Here is a 20895-nt window from a genome sequence, read left to right as displayed (position 1 = left end):
TTGAACACCCACCAACCTACGTGCCACCCTTGCTGAGGTAGCCAGGATTATGGGCTGCTGAGCTGAGTAATGGCTCAGGCCTGAGGGGGGGAGGAGATCACAGCCAGCCAGCCAGCCAGGTGGGGCACACACAGTCCCACCTAGAAGAAGACATGGTAGTGGTTACCAGCCTGGCACACTTTGCCCAGTCAATGGAGGAGGTTGGGGATTTTGGTATGCTTGCAGTTGTGGCTGTGTGTTTGTTTGTGCATTAGAATGTGCCACGTATATGGTGTGGTCGGTGGCAAGAGTGGTTATGTGTGCTTACGTGCAGTGTGGATGGTGCCAGCAACGTCTCTGTGCACACTATGTGGCTTGCATCTCAAAAAGCTCCCAATTGTTGCTGCTTGAAGTACTGGACCAGTTCAAGGTCACTTTCAGAAGCTGGGTCATCGGAGGGTTTCACTTGATGCTGTGCCCTCTGATGAGTGAATTCCTAGTCAGTTTTTCCTGTGTTTCTAATTGACTCTGGTATGGTGAAAACAAAGTAGTGTTTTTTCACAATAGGAAACCTCAGTTGGGTCCATAGGGCAAAAAGGAGGTTTGAACGTTTTGGCAGCAAGTTTAGTCTTTATCGCTGAGCTCTTGCATGGGGGTAGTTTCTGAATCCCAGGCTAGCTGGAAAGCGTTATCTACCACCACCACTGAAGCCAGTGGGGAGCAGAAGCAGCAACTGCAACACCAAGATTAAAACTTCCTAATGTTCCTTCCTGCTTGGGCCCAGGGCCGGGGAATCAAGCCGGGGAAGATGGAAGAATACCTATTCAGTAGGGAGCTATCTGTTTAACTAAGCAGAGTCCCAACAGGGACTGTGAGCTGGGCTGGATTGGACTGGACTGCCCCCCTGAGACGGAACTGGCAGGAGAAACAGTATTCCTGGTGCATTCAGCATCCCTTAGGAATCCAGATGCTAGAGCTAATGGAGAGGGTGGGGCAGTGCGTGCATCTGAACCATTGCGCATGTGTGTTAATGTGAGTGTGCGTTTGTGCAAACATATATGTGGTTATATACTAAATGTGTTTATACACTTGGGATTCTAAAAATAATACCTTCTTTTATTTGTGTCTGAGTATGCAAGTTGTGTGTTTGTGATTCTAATTACATTTTTAGCATGTAGGTGTCTAGAGATTATTATTTTTTACTGCTTTTTTTGTCAATTTGTAACTGCTCTTACATATTTTCCTTTTGTATGTGTGAGAACGTGTATGCCAAACTGATTTGCTAAACGTGTATATTTGAACTATTGGAGTTCAAGATAGTCATACCCTGGCAGTCAAACTCAGCAGCCCCTTCTCCACTGAGTGTGCACTGATGTCCTAGGAAAACAGCAGCTTCATCTCAGCACACCAAATCTAAGGCTCACCTCATGCACAGAGAGGAGTCCCCTCCACACTACATTCCTGGGGGAAAGGGCTGCTTCATGCAAGCCCTGAGGGGACTCAAAATCCACCACTGCCTCCAACTAATTCTAGGAAAAAGATCATCTGTGTCGCACAAGGCATGAGTGGGGGAAGTGCTCCCTCCCTTAGTCCCTCCCTGCAGAAGGAGCTGAGCAGGCTCTCCCTATTTCCCAGCAACTGAAGGAAACCACAAGCCACATGTGCAGGTGCCTGATAAGAACCTTACCCAGATGGTGATGCTTGGGGATTGCTGCTCCTCAAAGAAGGAGCTGTTGCATGGCGTACCACAAGGCGCCATCCTATCCCCAATGCTATTCAACATCTACATGAAACCACTGGGAGAGATCATCCAGAGGCATGAGGTGGGTGCTATCCCAATATATTTCTCTATGCCTTTGACAACAGTATCAGCTAAGGATAGTGTGTCTCCTCTGAATGAATGCTTAGAATGGGCTGGATGAGGTACACCTAGGGGTGACCACATTACACCAACTTTAAAATCACTTCTCTGGCTGCCAATTAGTTTCCAGGCAAAGTATAAAGTGTTGGTTATTACTTTTAAAGCCCTACATGGTTTGGGTCCAGGTTACCTGTGGGATCGCCTTCTCCCATACAATCCGCCCCACACACTCAGGTCCTCTGGGAAGGGTTTACTCCAGTCAGCCAGAACTAGGCTGGCAACTGTTACCCAGAGGACCTTTTCTTCTGCCACCCCTAGACTGTGGAATGACCTGCCAGAGGAGATTCATCAGCTTCAAGCTCTCTCCAGCAGGCCTACCCAGATGAATTTTAAACCTAAGAATTTTAAGGTGCTGTGATTATTTTAATATTGTATTGGTTTTATATGCTCTTTTAACTAATTTTATGTATTATATTGTGTTTGGTTTTGTTCCCCACTTCGATCCAGAGGGAGAGGTGGGTAATTAATTAATTAATTAATATATTATTATTACCCATAAGCCCCACTTTGAAATGCCTGCCTTCTGCAGAAAGTCTAAGGGAAGGGCCTTGGTTCCCACCCCCATTTTCCTCCTTTGACTAGGTTGTTGTGTATAGGCCTTAACTCACCCTAAAGTCACACTTAGGAAAGGAACCCTACTGGATTTTTCCCCAACTGCCAGTATGTAGGAAGGACCTCAGTGATGTCCTTGTCTCAGCTACATGCCGAGACCGGGTCTAGCTTATGGAGGAAAGTAGAGTCTTAGGCTATAATGGCATCGTTTGTCTGTGGCCTGGTTCGCATGTAATGACAACCCAGAGTATGAGTTGTTGTAATAACTCACAATTCAACATGTGAACTCTGCATGGGTTCTTAACTGTTGTTTTTATGCTGTTGTTTTTATGTTTCTGATAGTTTTTTAAATTTTGTATACTTTTTAATGTTTACCATTTTTAACTGTTGCAAACCGCCCAGAGAGCTTCAGCTGTGGGGCAGTATATAAATGTAATAAATAAATAAATACTATGACCACCCCAGGAAGAGAATCCATAGTTTACTGTTGGGTGTAAACTCTGGTTGTCTGTGGTTAACAACTCATAGTTAAACCATCATTTCACATGTACCGACAACTCACAATTCAGTGACAACCCACACTGAGGGTTGTCATTATGTGTGAACCAAGCATGTCTCAGCATGCTTCCATCCTTATTTAAAAAAAGCAAGGGAAAGAAATTACTAGTGTCTGTAAAAAATACTCTCACCTACGCAATGTATGTGTATGCACCAGCCTGCCCCAACCTGACGTGCTGTCCAGATATTGGACTAAAACTCCCATCATCCCCAATCAAAATGGCCCCATCTTCATGCTGGCTAGGGATGATGGGAGTTGTAACTCAGTATATCTAGAGGGCACATTAGGTTGGGGGAGGCTGGTGTACACAATTGCACATTGTATCATAAATTCGTGCTTTGCAATTAACTTGCAATGACCATGTGATGCTACTGCCATTGGAATGCCTTCACATGATGAGTCACACAATTTATCCTATACACTGTGTAGCAATATTTCATATTCTAATCTGACTATTGAAACCAAGAGTCCCCTCTAAGAGTGGCTTGATTAGCACATAAGGACAACCCAAGGTTGTTGTTTTCTTAACCCTAGGCTGTCATGAACAAGCAAGCATGCTAGTTCAGGCTGTTCAATCATGCCCGCTCACAGCAGGAGCAATTGGGTAGCATCCCCAAGCATGCTAGCTCATTCACAATAATCTTGATTTAAAAACAAAACAAAAAAACATTCTGGGTTATTGTGTTGTGTGAACTGAGCCACTTCCAACAATACCACCCCTTTCACCATCAGTACTGCTAATATTCAAAATCTTAAATCAACCTCTCAAAGTCACAAGAATAACTTTTAGAAGTCCTAAACATACAAAAAATACGGGAATCTTTTTTATTTGATTACCAGTTTCTGACTCTTGATACATCCTGCCACAACATTTTCAGCCTTTTTTGTCTAGGGATGAAAGCAGCAATGAATCAATCTTAATCTAAAATGTGGCTTTTTCGAGATCAGGTTTTAATCACTGTGGGGAGGATGTTGCAGAAAGCAATTTCTGCACACCTCTTGACTCTCAGCCTCGCAATATAGTCAAGGTAATTTCCCCAACAAGAAGTGAGCTGCCTCTTTTTGTTAGTGAACAGAAGCTGTGATCTTGATTAAATATCCCCAAAATATCACCCAAATTGAAATACTGGTTTAACTGGTTAAAAGCAAGACAGCTAATTGAAAGGAACATAAAATAAATGCTTCAAGCAGTTGGAGGCTCTGTTTTGTTGGAAATCATGAGACCTGGAAACTCAGATTTAGTAAATACAGGAACGCACAACTTGGGATTGCCACAGTTCCAGGAAGAGCCTATAGGCTATATGAAAGGCATACTTGGCAGCATGAAATGTGAAAGCCTTACGCCGCCCTCCATTGCTACACAATTAGGGAAAATCTGTACTTCTCTGGATATGGAGCAGGAGGGAAGCTCCACTAGTCTCACTGCTGCCCCACTGTTGGAAATTGAGAATACTACATGTACAGTTCCTGGGATAAGCAAGTCAGCATAAAATTCTGCTGAGGAGCAAACTATTCCGTTTCCTTTTTCCCACACCCCAGCCTAGATTGTTTATAAGAGAAGGAATTCAGTTTCCCTAGCACACTGAGACATTTGTCCACTTGAGCACATACTCCCTAGAAGATAGATGAGTACTTAAAATCTTCTGATGCTTCTTCACCTATTTCGGAGAAATAGCACGGCACCAAGAACTTTGCCAACTGCCATTCCTCACCAACCAGAGGGACAGAACTGAGCAGCCCCCACCCCAAATCTTGATAGCAATGTTGATCCTATTGGGTAAACCATAGAGCCTCCTTCCCTACCAGCTCCCATCATCCCCAACTGGGTTGAAGAAGGCCAACAAAGTAAGGGATAACTTTTTAATGTAGTTGCTGATGTTCAAGTGCTGGAAGTGTGATATGAGCTTTTGCATTGCACAGAACTCTTCAGATGTTGATGTTCAAAGTAATCAGCGGTAAAAACAACAATGGTGTAATGTGGCAGACAGCATCAACCTCATCCATCTGAGTGTTCTTCAAACAAAGAGGTGCAGGTTCGAACTGGGGTGCAGGAAAGGTGCTGCTAGCTGGATACAATGACACAATTACTGGGTTTGCTCCCCACCAATAGTAGCCTCCAAGCCAGGGGCAGAGCGTGGGAAGGAGAGTAAGTGGGGCCTGCAGAGGAAGCAAAAACCTCAGCTGGCCGAATCTATACCAGAGAGCACAATGGCAAGTTCCTATCTAAATATCAGAAGGTCGGGCAATGTGTGACTCTATTCCCCATCCCAATCTCTATGCTCAGCACCACTTTTAGGAACACGCCTTTTTAAACACACTTTTTGTTTTTATTTTCATAAGAGCCTTGTTCCTGAGGAAGAAGACCCACAAAGATGAACAGGTAACATGTAGAAAAATAGTGACACAAATCAAGGTACCTCTTCCCTGCTTAGACAAACCACTGTGCTCTTCACCACTAACCAACTCTCTCAGCAAATGTGTTTCTTCCCTGGTAATCAGTGAAGCTGCCCATGCTGAGAACAGCAGCATCCCATAATTCCTCAGCTCCTGCCAGCCACACCCCTACCAACCAGGAAGCAATTTCGAGCTTGCTTGGAATTACAAAGCTACTCCTTATCACTAGGTAGAGCCAGTGTGGGAGTAGGCAACCTGATGCCCTCCAGATATTTTGGACTACAACTCCTATAAACCCCAGCCAACATGACCAACTGTTGCCAGGGATTGTGGGGATTGTAGCCTAAAACATCTGATGGAGCCAGGTTGCCTACTACTGCAGTGGAGTGCTGGTTTTGAACATGAAAAAAACAGGCTCAAATCCCTACTTGCCTTTGGCAAGTTACTGTCTCCAAGCTTAATCTACCTTGCAGCATTGTCGCGAGGCTAAACTGCTGCTCTGACCTCATTTAAAGAGCAGCAGGTACAAGTATAACAAATACATAACAATAAATAGATTGACTGTCATAGGCACAATCTCAGGCTTCCACTTGGGCTCTTATTCCTGCATTCGCAGGAATGTGGGTAGAGCCTGACACATATGAATGATAGCTTTAAAAACAACAACACAGGAGTGACATCCATAGAACAAAACCACATGCTACATATGGGGTTTCCCATATAGAGCTCTGACAACGTAAACATTAATTTCAAGGATATAATTTCAGTGGGTGGGATTAATCTATTTTTCTCCTGAAACTACCCTGCTGATAAGAGCCTGTGTTCCAAGAAACCCACAGTCAGTGGGGTCTAGCAGTGGGCTAAGATGCGCATTTAGCCATAGCAAGGAAAGAACTGTGTACCGACTTGGTCAATTGAAATTTCCAAAAAAAAGAGATGCAATACTTACCCTGTTTTACCCAGAAGGGAAGAACCATGGTGTATGAGTTTAAAAAGACAGAGTGTGTTGGGCAGCTCTGGATTGCTTCAAGAGGAACAGATGTTTCTGTAGGCACCTTGGCTGTGAATGAGGGTCCCCAGGCCTCCCCCTCCATAAAGCTGACATGCTGGAAAGGAACTGCTGCAAATTTAAACTGGGACTCAACTGCAATAAGTGAGAGCCAAGGTGGTGTAGTGGTTAGAGTGTCAGACAGGGACTCAGGTGATCTGGGTTCTAATCCCCACTTCGCAATGAAGCTCATTGGGTGACTTTGGGCCAGTCCTTGACTCTCAGCCTAACCGACCTCAAAGGGTTGTTGTGAGGATGAAATGGAGAGAGGGAGGACCATGTAAGCTGCCTTGGGTTCCTTGCAAGAGGAAAAATGGTGGGATATAATAATTAATATAATAAAAAAGAGAAGGCAACTACATTTTTACTTGATTTTGCTGTGCAATTTGCCCCCCCCCTTTCTTATCCCATTTCAATTCTCTTCTTTATCCCCCAACAAACTGCTTTTTTGGAGTTACTATAATATGACATTGTTTTGTGTGTTTACTGGTAGGGTATGGAGATCAAGTACAAAGGTTCTGAATTTTCTAATCAGCAATTCTTTTTCTAATTCTTCTCACACATCTCAAGAGGCTCTGAGTTTGGGGCAGTCACTGCTGCCTTTCTCTGGGCAGTTTGGTAGGAGACTTTAGTGAGCCTGCTTGCAGCTAGCATCCACATGCTGGCACCCAGGAGAGACCAAAGGCCTAGTTCTCACTGAGGTATAAACCTGTGTTTGGGCTGTACTGCTTCAGACAGCAGATGGGGGCTCATACAACTGAATGCTCCTCCATACTAAATAAAAATAAATCTATGCTGCACATAGTCAACTAGAGGTCAGGCTGAGAAGTTTGAGACTAGCCTTCTGCCTGCCACCTAGACCCTGTTGTGGAGAGAATTTGTGTGTGAAAGGGGTGGGGAGGAGCGTTCAGTTATCTAAATCCTTCTTGCCAACTGAAGCAGTATAGCTTCAGGTTTCTACCTCAGTGAGAATTAAGACCAAACGGGAGCTTCCAAATGCCCATTTTGGGGAACAGTCACACAGTGGAAGCTGGTGGTACCAATGTCCATGGGAAGTGAATCCGCTCTGTGTTTTAGTCAGAACTGCACCATGGATAGCTCCTTTAGAGTTCTGACTAAAACCCGGAATGGATTCACTGTCCCACTGACATCAGAGGCACTAACTAGGCTCCACTGTAGTCATGCTGAACTGGACAATCCAAGCTGGAGCAGATTTAGGTTCTCTCATGATCCTTGGTGCCCTTTAAACATTCTCCCAGTTGAATGGGAACCACTATTCCATGAGCGGATCCCATGCAGCTGACAATTATTTCTAACAGTAAAATACTTTACATGCCTTACTCCCAGGTAGGTTAGTATAGAATTGCATCCACATGAATGAATGGGGAAAATGCATAGATTAGAAAAATGAATAGATAGATCTCCAGATGTTTGGGACTTCAATTCCCAAAAGCCCCTGCCAGCATGGCCAATGATCAGAATATTGGGAGCAGGAGTCCAAAACACCTGGAGATCGACTTTCTGCCAACCCTTAATTTAGATGTAGCCTCCAACTGCATGGAGAAGCTGCACAGCTGGGAGAATTTTTAAAAATATTCTGTTGGTCTCTTTGGTGCACACATTAAAAGGTATTCATTACTGATAACTGTTTTGCCCTTGTCCATAGAGTGAACATCTGAAAGGCATTTTCTTATTCAACACCCAGTTGTACTAGAGAAAGGGGGTTCTGCTATCTTTTCAGAAATCCTTGTATTGGCTCTAAACCAAGTAGGAGCACCTTTCATTATTTTTATCTGTCTGGTACTTTCTTGGGTGCCAGCTGCTTTACAATCCTTACCTTGTTCACATGCAACACTTCTGCGAGGTAGGTCATTTTGCAGTTGGAGGTGGTGAGAACGAGAGAGCCCAAGACATCCAAGTGAACAGACAATTGGCTAAACATAGCCTTTCAGATACAGATCTTAAGAAATACACAGAATGACCCATATAACCTAGTAGCTTCATGCTGGGAGTATGAATGCAGCAGGAGCCAAGCACATTGCACAATTCTAGATTTTCCGCAAGCCCTGCCTATTCCTCTCCTCTCTCCCTCCCTCCCTCAGTGACAGTCCCTCTGTGATCCCCACCCGGAGGCACAAATCCCCACCCAACTTCATTAGTCTCCCAGTCTCTTTTAAATTTATTTCATGAAAATTAAACACACCCCTTGGTGCCAAACACACATGACAGGCGCCTTACCAGGGACAGAGACTCTGTTTTCTGGAATCTAGAAATGAAGAAGTACAAATCTAAACCACCCAGTCCCTATCCAAATTAGCTGCACAGCAAATACAACATTGTACAGACATAGAGGAACATGCAAACAGAGAACAGTGGAGCATACACAGAACATAGCTTCCACTTGAGACCACACTTGAGGTCTTCCGTAGAAAAGGACGATGTAGGGATCTTGGTCCTCACCCAATATCACCATTACAGGAAAATTTCAGCCAATGAATAGTTCAGAGTATCCTGCCAATATTATGGTAAGTAAAGATAAATTAACAAAAAGATTGGGGATGGTACTACAGTCAAAGTACCTGAAACTGGATTTTTCTACCACCATTTAGGGAAAGACAGTTATGATTCACTTAATGTAGATTAGTTGCGTTTTAAGATTCTTTAGCTTCCTTGTTGTACTTACAATCAAGGTAGTTTACAAGTGCTACAAAGATAATAAAAGCTCTCCCCTCCCTGAAGCTGACAGTTTATTCTAGTGAATTAAGTGGATTTGAGCCCATATTAGTGCTTGTGAAGACATAACCAGAAGGTGCTATTATTCCAGATTAGATAAATACCTGCTGCATCAAATGTAATGCCAGGTTCTCTATCCTATTGTTGGGTTAATTTTCCCCTGTTGCTCATTGCTGCCTCTTGGCCCTTGGCAAATAAAACCTTCATCATGTTCCACTGTGATGACTGATAGTTGTGAAGAATAAAACACAGGACTGTGTATATGGAAGGGACTTAAAGGCAATCAATCTGCTATAGTAAAATGAGATCCTTCCCATCTGAACATTCTTAATAGAATATTCCAGGCCAGAGAGAAGCCAGGGTGATTTCATCCATATTATTTTGATGTGCAACAAACAGAGAGCAAGAACAAGCAAAGTGCACCATAGCTTGGGGAATATCTGACAGAGCCCACCCACAAGCATGGAATCACACACAAATATAGATGTGTGACTCATCTCCTTTAGGAGGCTGCTGTCCCACCTCAAGCTGTGATTAGAATAGTTTCACAGGGATGGGTGCCCAGACACCAGGGGGATGGGTGGGGTGCACAGTCCTTGGCAAAACACAAAGTGTATGTGGGGGCAAGACAACCTTGCCCAGAAAATCCAGGTGATGGGGAAGGGGATGTTTCTGGCTCAGAGGAAACCTTCTTCCATCCAGTGCCTTGTGTGGGACATGAGAATCTCGAGATATAGCTTGTCATCCCAGCAGTCAAATTATGGCACCATCATTTCATGATGCTCTTAGAACTTCAGCATCAGTGTGGAGATAGCTCCTAATCTGCAGCTTAGTGCCTAACACATCCTTCCTTATTCCACAGAGGCTGCTCTGCCATAGTGGCTGTGATGAACCCGGACATTCTCAGGGGCCCTCCTAACTAGACTTGCTAAATTAACCTTCTCTACTTTCAACCTGTTTATTAGGATTAACATAAAGACTTAAGAAGAGCCACGCTGGATAAGACCAAAGGTCCATCTAGTCCACCATTCTGTTCACAGAGTGACCAACAAGCTGTCTCTGGAAAGCCCACAAGTAGGATATGAGTGCAACAGCACCCTCCCACCCATGTTCCCCAGCAACTGGTGTACAAAGGCATAGTACATCTGATACTGGAGATAACATATAACCATCAAGACTAATGGCCAGAGCCTCATCCTCCATGAATTTCTCCAGTGTCTTTTTAAAGCCATCCAAGTTGGTGGCCATCACTATATCTTGTGGTAATGAATTCCATAGTTTAATTATACACTGGGTGAAGAAGTACTTCCTTTTATCTGTCCTGAAATTCCCACCAATCAGCTTCATGAGATGACTCTGGGGTCTAATATTATTGGAGATAGAGACAAATTTGTCCCTTTCCGCTTTCTCCTCACCAGTCTGGCTTCTTTCTGGCCTAAAATTTTGTACACTTCTGTCATGTCTTTCCATACTTGCTTCCTGGTAAGCTAAACAGTCCCAAACATTGTAACCTTTCCTTGTAGGGGAGCTGCTCCAGCCCCTTGATCATTTTGGTTGCCCTTTTTTTCCTGCACCTTTTCCAACTCCACAATATCCTTTCTGAGGTATGGTGACCAGGTTTGCAGAATGCCACTTCCAATCAATCCATCTTGGCACAAAAAAATTGTCCACAGCTTCTCCTTATGCCGGTCTTTCACCATCCTATTATCTCCAATGCTGAGACTGCCTCAGTCAGGCAATCTGATATGAGCATCATAAAGCCTCTTGCCCTCATCTCTGAACTGGAGCATCCCCAGAGTGGTGTCTCATTCCACCGCTTTCCAATGCATGTGTTGGGCTGTGGGGAGAATTTACCCAACCATCCCTTAAGGGTGGAACAACATCCTTCCTGCATAACAAAACCTCAACAGCAAAGCACCATGGGGCATGGGCAATTTGGATTGGGGAGGGAAGAGGGCCTTTCACCCTTCCCTCCTCTGCTACTTTTCTACTGCACTCAGCTGCTCCCACAGAGTTTCAGAAGCATGTTTACCTTTGCAAACACATGTCTGCAGAGAGATGGGGGCGGGGGACAGAAGTTGCAGCAGAAAAGTGGCAGGTGGGAGAAGGGTTAAGCACCTCTTCCCCCAATCTCATCTTTCCCCTCCTCCACTTTGCTACTTCTCTGCTCCAAATCAGCCCCTCCTAAAGCAGTCGTTGTCGGTGAAATTCTTCCCTAGTTACTGCAAGAGAGATGCTCCTTCTTAAGGCAGATGGTTTGGCTGTGACGGGAGCTGTGAGTTAATTTAGGCGCAGCCTCTTTCAGCAGAAAGCCATGTATGAATGAAGGCAGGAAGGCTGGCTGGATGGTGGAGGGGAATTCCAATTTACTCTCGCCCTAGCCTGTCCCAGTAGGAAGCACATCCTGCCCCCTGCAGTCCTCTCTCTAAGGCCCTGCCTGCCCCCTCCCTATTCCCAAGGCTGGTGCATGCCCAGGCGGCGCTGTGCGTGCCCCCAGGCTGGCAGCACGGAGGCTCCTTTGTGTTTGTCTCAGAGCTGGTTGGCTGGTGAATTCCCTGGGCAGCCGAGCGGCAGAGCAGAGCTAGATGCTGCAGCCTGGCTGGCAGGGGCTCACATGCACCCAGCATGTGACAGCTCCCAATTAACTCCCGCTCCAGTTCTGAGTGCACATAGGGAAAGCAGCATGCATGGCCCAGTAGGACACTGCAGTTCCCTCATGCCCCCCTCCAACAACCCCCACCAGGCATCCACTGCCTACACTCAGCACCCACCACCTCCATCCAGTAATCTCTGTCTGCTGCTTCTGCCGATTGCCACTACATCCCACATAGCATCAGCCCTGGCAGGGCCAGCGTCAAAGGTAGGCATGGTTGGGCACCTGCCAAAGGCCCACGCCCCAGCAGGGTCCTACTGACAAGAGCCCCCTGGAGTTGCTCCTCCTATTCACCGTGGCAACCTGCTAGTACCCCTGCCTCTCATTCTGGCCCAGGCAGTGCTAGTGGTAAGGAGGAGCAGCAGTAGATCATTGCATCATAGAATAATAGACTTGAAAGGGACCTATAAGGCCATTGAGTCCAACCCCCTGATCAATGCAGGAATCTACACATTCCAAATTCCAGATGCCACTGCCTACTTGCTCACTGGATCTCTACCTGTCAAGCAAGCGGTAGCAATGGAGGGAAAGAGGATGAGGAGCAAGAGCAGCTGGTGACCATGGCAGTGAAAAGATAGGCTCACTGAAGGAGGGCCCCCACTAGGCTGTCTTGCACAAGGGCCCTCCAAAACCTGGAGGCAGCACTGAGCCCTGCATCAGACATCCTGCCCTCATCTGAACAACAGCCCCCACCAACGTCTCCTGCACCACCACCACCCCCGGCCATGTGACTTAGAAACTTCCCTTCTCTCCAATTGCCATGCAAACTGGAACTACGACAGCATCATTGTCTGAAGTTTAGCTCAGTATTATATACCCAGTCCCATGAAGTCACATCCGGTGTCTTATTTGGAGGCTCCACATTTCCCCCAGTAGCTGCTTCATGCAACTCATAGGTCTTTTCACACCCCTAAACAACTGGTACACATAATTCGCCAGTCTCTGGATTGCTTTATAACATGGATAGACAACTTCCGACCTCCAGGTGTTTTGGCCAACAACCACTCTCAGCCCTAGCCAGCATTGTAAATGATGAGGGATCATGGGAAGTGAAGACCACAGCATTTGGTGGGCTACAGGTTGCCCACCTCTGATTTACTACAATAACAACCACAAAGCCCTAGTTAAATACACTGTGCCTCTTTGAGCAGCTGGGCAGTCACAGACTCATCTGGACCTCAGAGTCCCCATGAAATTCCAGGCTTTGGCTGAAGACTTGCAACTGCAATGGTTGCTTCTCTCTCCTGGGAAACGTCTATTCCCTCCTCCCTCCCTTCCTCCTTCCCTCACACAAGTAAGGCTAGTGTCTCTGCAAGTGTCCACCAGAAGGGAGGCAGACCCAGTTTTCCACTGTTATGAATCTACTGAAATAGGCTCGCAAAGACATTTTGTATTTCACAAAGAGCACCACTGATGCATCTCCAAGTTAATTTTCCTAACTCTCCCTCTCTCTCTCCTTACCCCTCTCTTGACCACAAATGATTCCATTTGTCATACCTGCATCCTTGGCCAGTGCCTCCAAAGGGTTAAGAACAGATTCTCTAATCCATATATTCTAAACATGAATCTGGTCTTTCATGAGTTGCACAAGATAATAACCTTTACTAGTAATCCCTTGGCAGCCATAGGTAGGCAACGTCTTCCTGGCATTTATCACTTGAATGTGCCTGGTGCAACCTTGATATTCATGGAAACCATTGGGCAGTACCCAAAAGGCCATTGGCCATGCTGTCTGGACATGAGGAGCATTGTAGTCCAACACATCTGGAGGGCACAAGGTTGACGAAAGCTGCCATATATGATCTCAATGACTCACTCTGGGATTGGTAGAGGAGTGGAAAGGCAGAGTGGAGTGAATTCTCAAATACCTTGAGCAGCATCTATCTCCACTTGCCTTCCTTGCTCTCTGACTCTATACAAGTCAACAAATATTCATCAGAGGCAATCCCAGGGCAGGATCACCAAAAAGGGGAATTGCAAACATCTTTTCAACAAATCTCTCTCTCTCTCTCCCTGTTTTTCTCTCACACACAAAGCCCAGCAACAACCTCTCAGGATCTGCAGCTTGTGACAATTTCAGAACGGTCTGCACTCATGAAACTGGAATATCTGCATGTGTCCTAAGACCATTTGTGTATTTGAAACACTTTAAATACTAATACAACCTGCTACAAAATGCTATTATTCCTTCTAATAGTGATCTATTAGGAGAGGTGGTCAACAAGAACTACTATTGTACTTCAGGACGTGAATATGAAGAACTTTCCCTTGAGGAGGTCACTGGTCTTATCCATATCGCATGGATATGTTTTTAACTGTGCATATTTATTGTTTTATACTGTATGCTTTTATCTGTACACCACCCTGAGATCTTAATGATATAGGGTGTGATACAAATGTTTTAAATAATAAATAAATAAATGGTATCTGGACTGAGGATCTCAACTTTCAGAATATGTGTTCTTGTTGTTTTTTAATCAGGTTTTGGGCCCTCCACAATTGTAGGAAAAGGCTCTGATGAAAAGTTAAGAGATCAAAGAATGGCCCAGTTCACATGATCAAACAAGTCACCACGGCTTAAATAAGCCACGGTACCTTGTTTTAATCCCCATCTCATGCCAGGCACCATTGCCATAATAACCCACCTAGGTGCAGCCTGTTGCATCCAAACCTGGGGCGGCATGGCTTGTTTTGGGGGAAGGGTTTGAATGACATGACAAGCCGTGCCTGGGCAGGTAGTTAGGAAAATGGCACCTGGCACATGCAGGGTATTAAAACAAGTCACTGTGGCTTATTTAAGCCAACGTGGCTTGTTTTGATCGTGTGAAGTGGGTTAATGATCAGGTTTGCATGATCCCGGAGGGGGGAAATAAGCAACAGTGGCTTACTTCCCCCGCTGAGCAGGCCAGTCACGTGCCAGGGGATTTGCATAATTGTCCTCGGCTGTTGCAGGGTTCTGGGATGGCTTGTTAACCAAAGCAACAAACCACCCTCACCCGGTTTGCATGGCACGGCAAGCTGTGCCAGTGAGGGCAATTATACTAATCCCCTGCCATGCAACCAGCACATGTGGCAGTGGAAATAAGCCACCACGGTTTATTTATCTCCTCCGTGATCTTACAAACAGGCTGAGTCTTGATGAGAGTTTCTAGAGGTAAAGAGTTCTTGAGCTCTACATAGTTGCTTGTTCCAACCCCTATCTCCTACCACCCTGACTCTAATGCTCCAATAGACTACACCTCCCTCTCTTCCTTGCTCAAGCTTATTCTAAATTCAGGAGATGGGATAAAGCATGCATAAGCAATTCTTATTTATTTAATTTGCTGGATTTTGACCTTGTCACTGTGGTTCCGCACTGCACTTAACATTGAAGTCTTTTCCCTGTTATCGTCTTCCAAAGCCTTCCCTTAAAGCAAGGTGGAAGTCAGTAGCACATTACAGGTGAGTGGTATTACTGAGTGGTCTCAGGTTTTTCTCCCCCATCCAGCTTAACAAAGTTGAAAAAGATGGGCTTTCAAAATAAAATTTTAAAATGACTTGTTTCACATGTGCACTTGAGTGCATAAATAAAATGAAATAGAAGTCTAATGAGAAAAAACAAAACAAAAGGCTAATAATAACTGTTGATCAAATAATAGTAGAAAGGACCATGTTACAAGTAATGGAGGAGGTGCAAACAGGTAATGCGGGGCAAGCAATGCAGGACTTCATATCGTCCCCAGCTGTATTGGAGACCATGCTTCTGCAGCAGGTGAGACAATGCCTCCTTGCCAGTCTAGCCTTGAAAGATTTGTTCTGCAATTTTTTTTATTTTATTTTATTTTTTTTTGGTGCAGCCACAAACCAATACTTAAAAGCACACAGAGCGAGAGAGACAGAGAGAAAGAGAGATGTGATGAAACCATGGGAATGAAACAGTATGGGAGGAACATCATCTAGATTCTTAGTAATAACTAAGTGAGTCAATGACTGTTATCTATAACAAAGGAAAAGGCTAATGTGCAGACACTCTGGCTTCTGCAGGGTTCCCTGTAGCCCAGCTCTGACTGGATATCCCCAGCAGCAGCCTGAGAAAAGCCAGAATATATGTTTTGTGACTGCCATAAAGTAGTCCTTAAAAGTGAAGAAAAGATTTCCTGTCATACAAAAGACAGAGATACAGGATCTGACCTGTCCAACATCTACACTAAGTATTTGTGATGGAACCATTCACCCTTGACTCTGCCTGAAAGGGATTTTTGTTGAAGAATGTTCAAAGGCATCACAACTTGAATAAAACAGCCCAAGCTTGCATAGACTCTAAAGAGAGAGTGGTCCTAGAGCTCATGTAGTATAACTTCCTGCATCACAGTAGGCACTGCTGTATCCTACTTGCTAGTAACAGGTTATTCTATCACTCAGATTAGTGTTCTGCAGAAAGAGATAAGGAAGCAAGCAAAGTGAACTACACCACAGATGCCCGAATGGCAATGGATACACTTGGGAAGCGAATTCAGACAGCTCTGGCAAGTGAGCCATGTAATATACTACATGAAAAGCCAGGATCTCAGGTTTACCAGCCAATCTTTTAGACTCCAATTGTAAAACCACAACTCATTAACAAACCTAAATGTTTCAGGTCCTTTCTGAAACAGAGTTGATTGTCAAAACCATTGTGACTCAATAAGAAATGGCTTTAGAGCATACCTGCCAGACCACCTACCTTGACCACTCACATGTACAACAGTTTGCCCAAATTATTGTGGTCTCCTGACTGCATGAGAAACTTCATCATGCAATTCAGTTCATGGTATATGTCACACAGCTTTGTAGGTCTAAATGTGGCAGTGAGGTGGCACACTGAGCACCAAGTTACCTCTTCATCTCATCCCCCTTCTCTGTCAGTTTCTTCTGATTCATGCACTTTAGTCACTGCCATTGTCGTTCCCTTCTTAAAATCAAGAACTAGAAAAATCTTCGATTCTGGGAAATTGAGAGAATTGTCTGGGGGGAAGCAAGGAAGGGGCTCGGCACTGGACAAGATCTCAGCAAGCACTGGGGTCATATATTTCTCTCCAATCCATAGGATAAGCGTGAGGCACTAGCCTTGCCTTATGCTATGGAAGAATGGAAGAAATACAGAGCTACACGACATGTAGAAATGCCCAACAGAGGCAGCTCTTTTGTTGTAACGTACAAATGCCACTGCTTCCCCTTTAAAGGCAAAGGCACCCACAGCTGGAAACTCCTCCAAGTTAATGCACCCCCCCTCCCCATAAGAGCAGCCACGCGAGAGGCTCATTAAATGTTTCTAGCTGGCAGGAGGCCAGAACCAGAGCTTGTTTGTTCTATATTCCGATAAACAGTCTGTCATGGGCTCTAGGAGCAAAATCATGGGGAAATCTACAGTTGCAGCAAGAAGAAAGATTAAATGCACCGACACACAATCCTAGCTGTTTTCTTCCCCTTTGCAGCCTTGAAAATAGCTAACACTCATTTCTGGCAGGAGGACTTGGTTTTCCTGGGGGACCTTCCAAATCCCAGGCCAGTTGTAAGATCTTATCTGTAAACACTGCTGCGCCATAACATGGGACAAAACACCATTACAACACAGCATTTTTCATCTCTCTCTCTCTCTCTCACTCACACACACACACACCTTGGGGACGTGGGAATCGGTAAGGCTCTGGGTACCCACAGGTTCAACCTGAAATGTGAAACAACAAGAGTGGAGCAGGTCTGTTGGCACCAACACCCTTATACAACTAAGGGTGCAACAAGGATCACACTCTAACCCTGTGAGCGTCCCTTCTCTATGAAAAGTCAAGCATTATGAAGCTGTACATCTTTTGCATAGGACTACGGGTTCCTTGGGACGCAGAGTACCTGTCTGCCCCAGTCTCTGTATGTGTGTGTTAGCTAGCAGGCAGGGTGGGCTAAGGCAGGGCTAAGAACTGGGAAAGCCTGGAGGGAAGAGGGGGAGAAGAAACCCACGCTGTGCCTGGTGCTTTAAATGTTTGGCCTGGCTTTGGAGGGAGAGCACGTGACTTTCTGCTTGAGGAAGCAGCAGCCGCTCTGGCAGCTTCCAGCGGGAGATGGAGGAGGAGGAGGAGGTAGTAGTGGTGGTGGTGGGGGAAGGGAAGCAGAAGGAAAAGGAAGGGGTTGTTTAGAAACAGAGATTGCTGCAAGCCAGGGAAGTAGATACATGCAGACAACAGGTAGGGGATAATGAGGGAACCTGAGAGACTAGGCACTCAGAGATCCAATGTCAGAGCAGGCAGGAAGCTGCCATGCTCTGAGGGATGCTCTTAATGTCCTATCCCTACTGGAAGAATTTGCCCCATGCTAAATAAATCTGGACCAAACTAGCATGGCATTGAGAGACAGAGCAGTTGGACGTTATCAGGCCATTGCTGAAGCATGGAGATAATGTTGCCTCAGCTTGGGATGGAACACTTTGTAGGAATAATGTAGGAACTCCCACAGAGTGAAAAGCACACCACTGCCCATTACGGGTGTGTGTGTGTGAGAGGGCACTGGATAAAGGCCCCATACAAACTAGGCCTCTTCAGGGGAAGGGTGCCCAAGTACAGCAGGCTCCCTCCTCTGATAAAAGCAGCCTAACCTGTTAGTGAAATCTACCTGACCTGTTTGCGTCAAGAGCTACTGAAGTGGAGGAGCCATGGACAGCAATCTGGGCAAGCGGTGAAAACATGTTGCATTTCCAAATTTCCTGACATATCTCATCCCAAATCTTAGCCTTCCCTATTCCCATCTGCCCTCTAGGAGACACTACTGGGATGGTTCATTCTTGGCTTCACATTTCACAGCCAGGTCCACTCAAGGGCAAGCATACTAACAGCTCTGGACCAAGGGTTGTGGGCTGCACCATATTTGGGGGGCACCCAGGATTTGCAGAACTACCTAGCTCTGGAACATCTCCCAGGCTTATCTGGGAATGTTCACTTCGAAGGCCCAGAAGTGGGAAAGACGGTGCTGTGACACCCATTTGGCACAGAGTTGAGCCTCTGGTCATATAGTCCAACCAGCCAGCTAGCCTTCCTCTTCTCCCATCCCAAGTCAACAGCTATGGGGGTTTGGCAAGGAGAAAGTCCCATATTCAAAAGTCCCAAGCAACCAAGTGGTCTCTACAGCTTCTTCATAGACAGTTAGAAAGAGGAGCTGGAGGGTGCCTGCCCATCCTCCACATAAACCCACTTCCTCCTCATCCTTTCCCAGGGCCACCCAGACCAAGCTAAAAGTGCCCAAACCATCCACTCCTGCACTGCCTGGGACCAAAGCCTGACTTTCCAAAACTGGAGCAAATCCCAATAGACCACATCCCCAAGCATTGCCATGCCTTGAATAAGCGATCCTAAAACGGAAGGGATGTTTTGGATTTCAGAATGCCATATAAATTTGGGGAGGCGTACTCAGTTCTCCTACGCAGAAAAGCAATATCCTTCAGGAGACCTTACAGCCCACCGCCGAATGCAACCCCCATGGGGAAGCCCTCCACGCATCCAGATCTGTACCTATACAGCCACACAAGACAGATCCCTCCCACAGCTATTTTGGTAATGTTGATCTAGCTGCCCTTGCCCGACACACACGCCCCATCCCCAGCATACCTCTAACTGTACAGCGCCCCGTTCCAGCCCCCGAGACCCTCCCCCATCAGAAGAGGAACTCTTAACAGGCACTGGGGCACAGCGCCTCAACCCCAGGCTCCTTCGCCAACCGATACCAGCAATTAGTGGCAAGCAAAACACTTCACCGCGCGCACAGTGTTCCCAAACCAACGCCAGGTTCCCCTTTGCAGCCAGAAAACAGGACTCCCGCGCCTCGTGCTTGGCTGGGACCCCGCAATCCCCCTGAAAATGTTGGTTCCTCTGCTCCAGCTTATAGTGTGTGTGGGGGGGGGGCAGTGTTGCTATGAGGTTGTTTTCTATTTGACTGTTCCCGGTTGCAGAGGGGCCCGGGTAGGGGCAGGGAGGAAGGAGGCTCCCCCGGGCTTCGAGAAGGATGTACGCCCATCCCATCCCATCCCATCCCTTCTCCTTCCCCGCGCGTGCAGACTCACCTGGGCATGCACAGCCCACTGACATCTTCACATGCCCGGCCTGGCGCAGGGGAGGTGCGACGTGCCCGCTCGGCGGGGCCCTGGCATCCGCCGCCCTGGGAGAGACCCCGGCCCCAGCCCTCGGGCAAGGCCGCCCCCGATCGCGGGGCCTCCCCGCCGGGAAGCGCAAGAGCCGCAGCAAGCGGAGCAGCCCGATTCCTCTCTCGCGGAGCCCGTCGGCGAGTCCAGGGCTGGGCTGGGCTGCGTTGGCCTCGCCGTGCGCGAGCCGACGACGCGCTCCGATCGGCTCCGAATCCGATCCGGGGGCTGATTAATATGCTAATTGCGCGGAGGAGAAACGGGAGGAGGCGGAGGAGAGCGAGCGAGCGCGAGCTTGTCAAAGTGACCTGAGCCGAGCCGCGACAGGGAAGGGAAGGGAAGGGAAAGCAGGGGAGGGCGGCGGAGGGGGGAGGGGCAGCCATGTGACGCAGATGGGGAAAAACACACCAATCTCTGCCACAGCAGCCACCCTCGGCGGGCTCGCGCGGGGAGGGGAGGAGGGGCTAGGCGCGCGGTTGCTTATGTGTGTGCGCTCGAGTAGAGACATGTGCGGACACGTTTGCGGGCGGGCGTGCATGCATGCATGTGGGCATGCAGAGGTGCAAAGACATGGCGCACGTGTGTGCATGTTGCTTTGGCGCGAATTTGCGGTTTGGGCTAAATCCTGTAGAATCAAAAAGGGTGACCTGTCCTTTTCCCTTCACCGGGGCAGAGGAGTCTTTCTTTATCCAAAGCCCAGTGTCTCCGTCAGATCCACCCCGGATCCCATGATTTCCCCAAACCATTTGTCTTCGTTGCCCTAAAGAAGAGGGGCGGTTGCCGAGGGCTCCAGCCTGCCTAAAAAGCCTTCCACTTACCCTTGTTAAGCCCGGCTTTCTAGGTGGGTGGAGATATAGGTTGTGATTACTCTGTGGCAAAAGGAAGTCACTCTGCAATGCCCACGGGCACTTTTCTT

At 46.7% G+C, this 20895-nt stretch overlaps 1 protein-coding gene across 2 annotated transcripts in view; it reads right to left on the bottom strand.

Moving 5' to 3' along the window:
* LDB1 (LIM domain binding 1) overlaps positions 1–20196 on the bottom strand; it is a 70831-nt gene extending 50635 nt beyond the window's left edge. For both annotated transcript variants that reach the window (XM_063132515.1, XM_063132516.1), the window contains exon 1: positions 19902–20196. In XM_063132515.1, coding sequence (XP_062988585.1) covers positions 19902–19926 — 25 coding nt within the window. In that variant the 5' untranslated portion in view covers positions 19927–20196. The remainder of the gene's footprint in view (positions 1–19901) is intronic.
* Between the last annotated feature and the right edge of the window lie 699 nt (positions 20197–20895).

Source organism: Elgaria multicarinata, chromosome 8 (genome assembly GCF_023053635.1).
Source record: "Elgaria multicarinata webbii isolate HBS135686 ecotype San Diego chromosome 8, rElgMul1.1.pri, whole genome shotgun sequence".
Classification (NCBI taxonomy): domain Eukaryota; kingdom Metazoa; phylum Chordata; class Lepidosauria; order Squamata; family Anguidae; genus Elgaria; species Elgaria multicarinata.
This window is presented reverse-complemented; position numbering and strand designations above follow the sequence as displayed.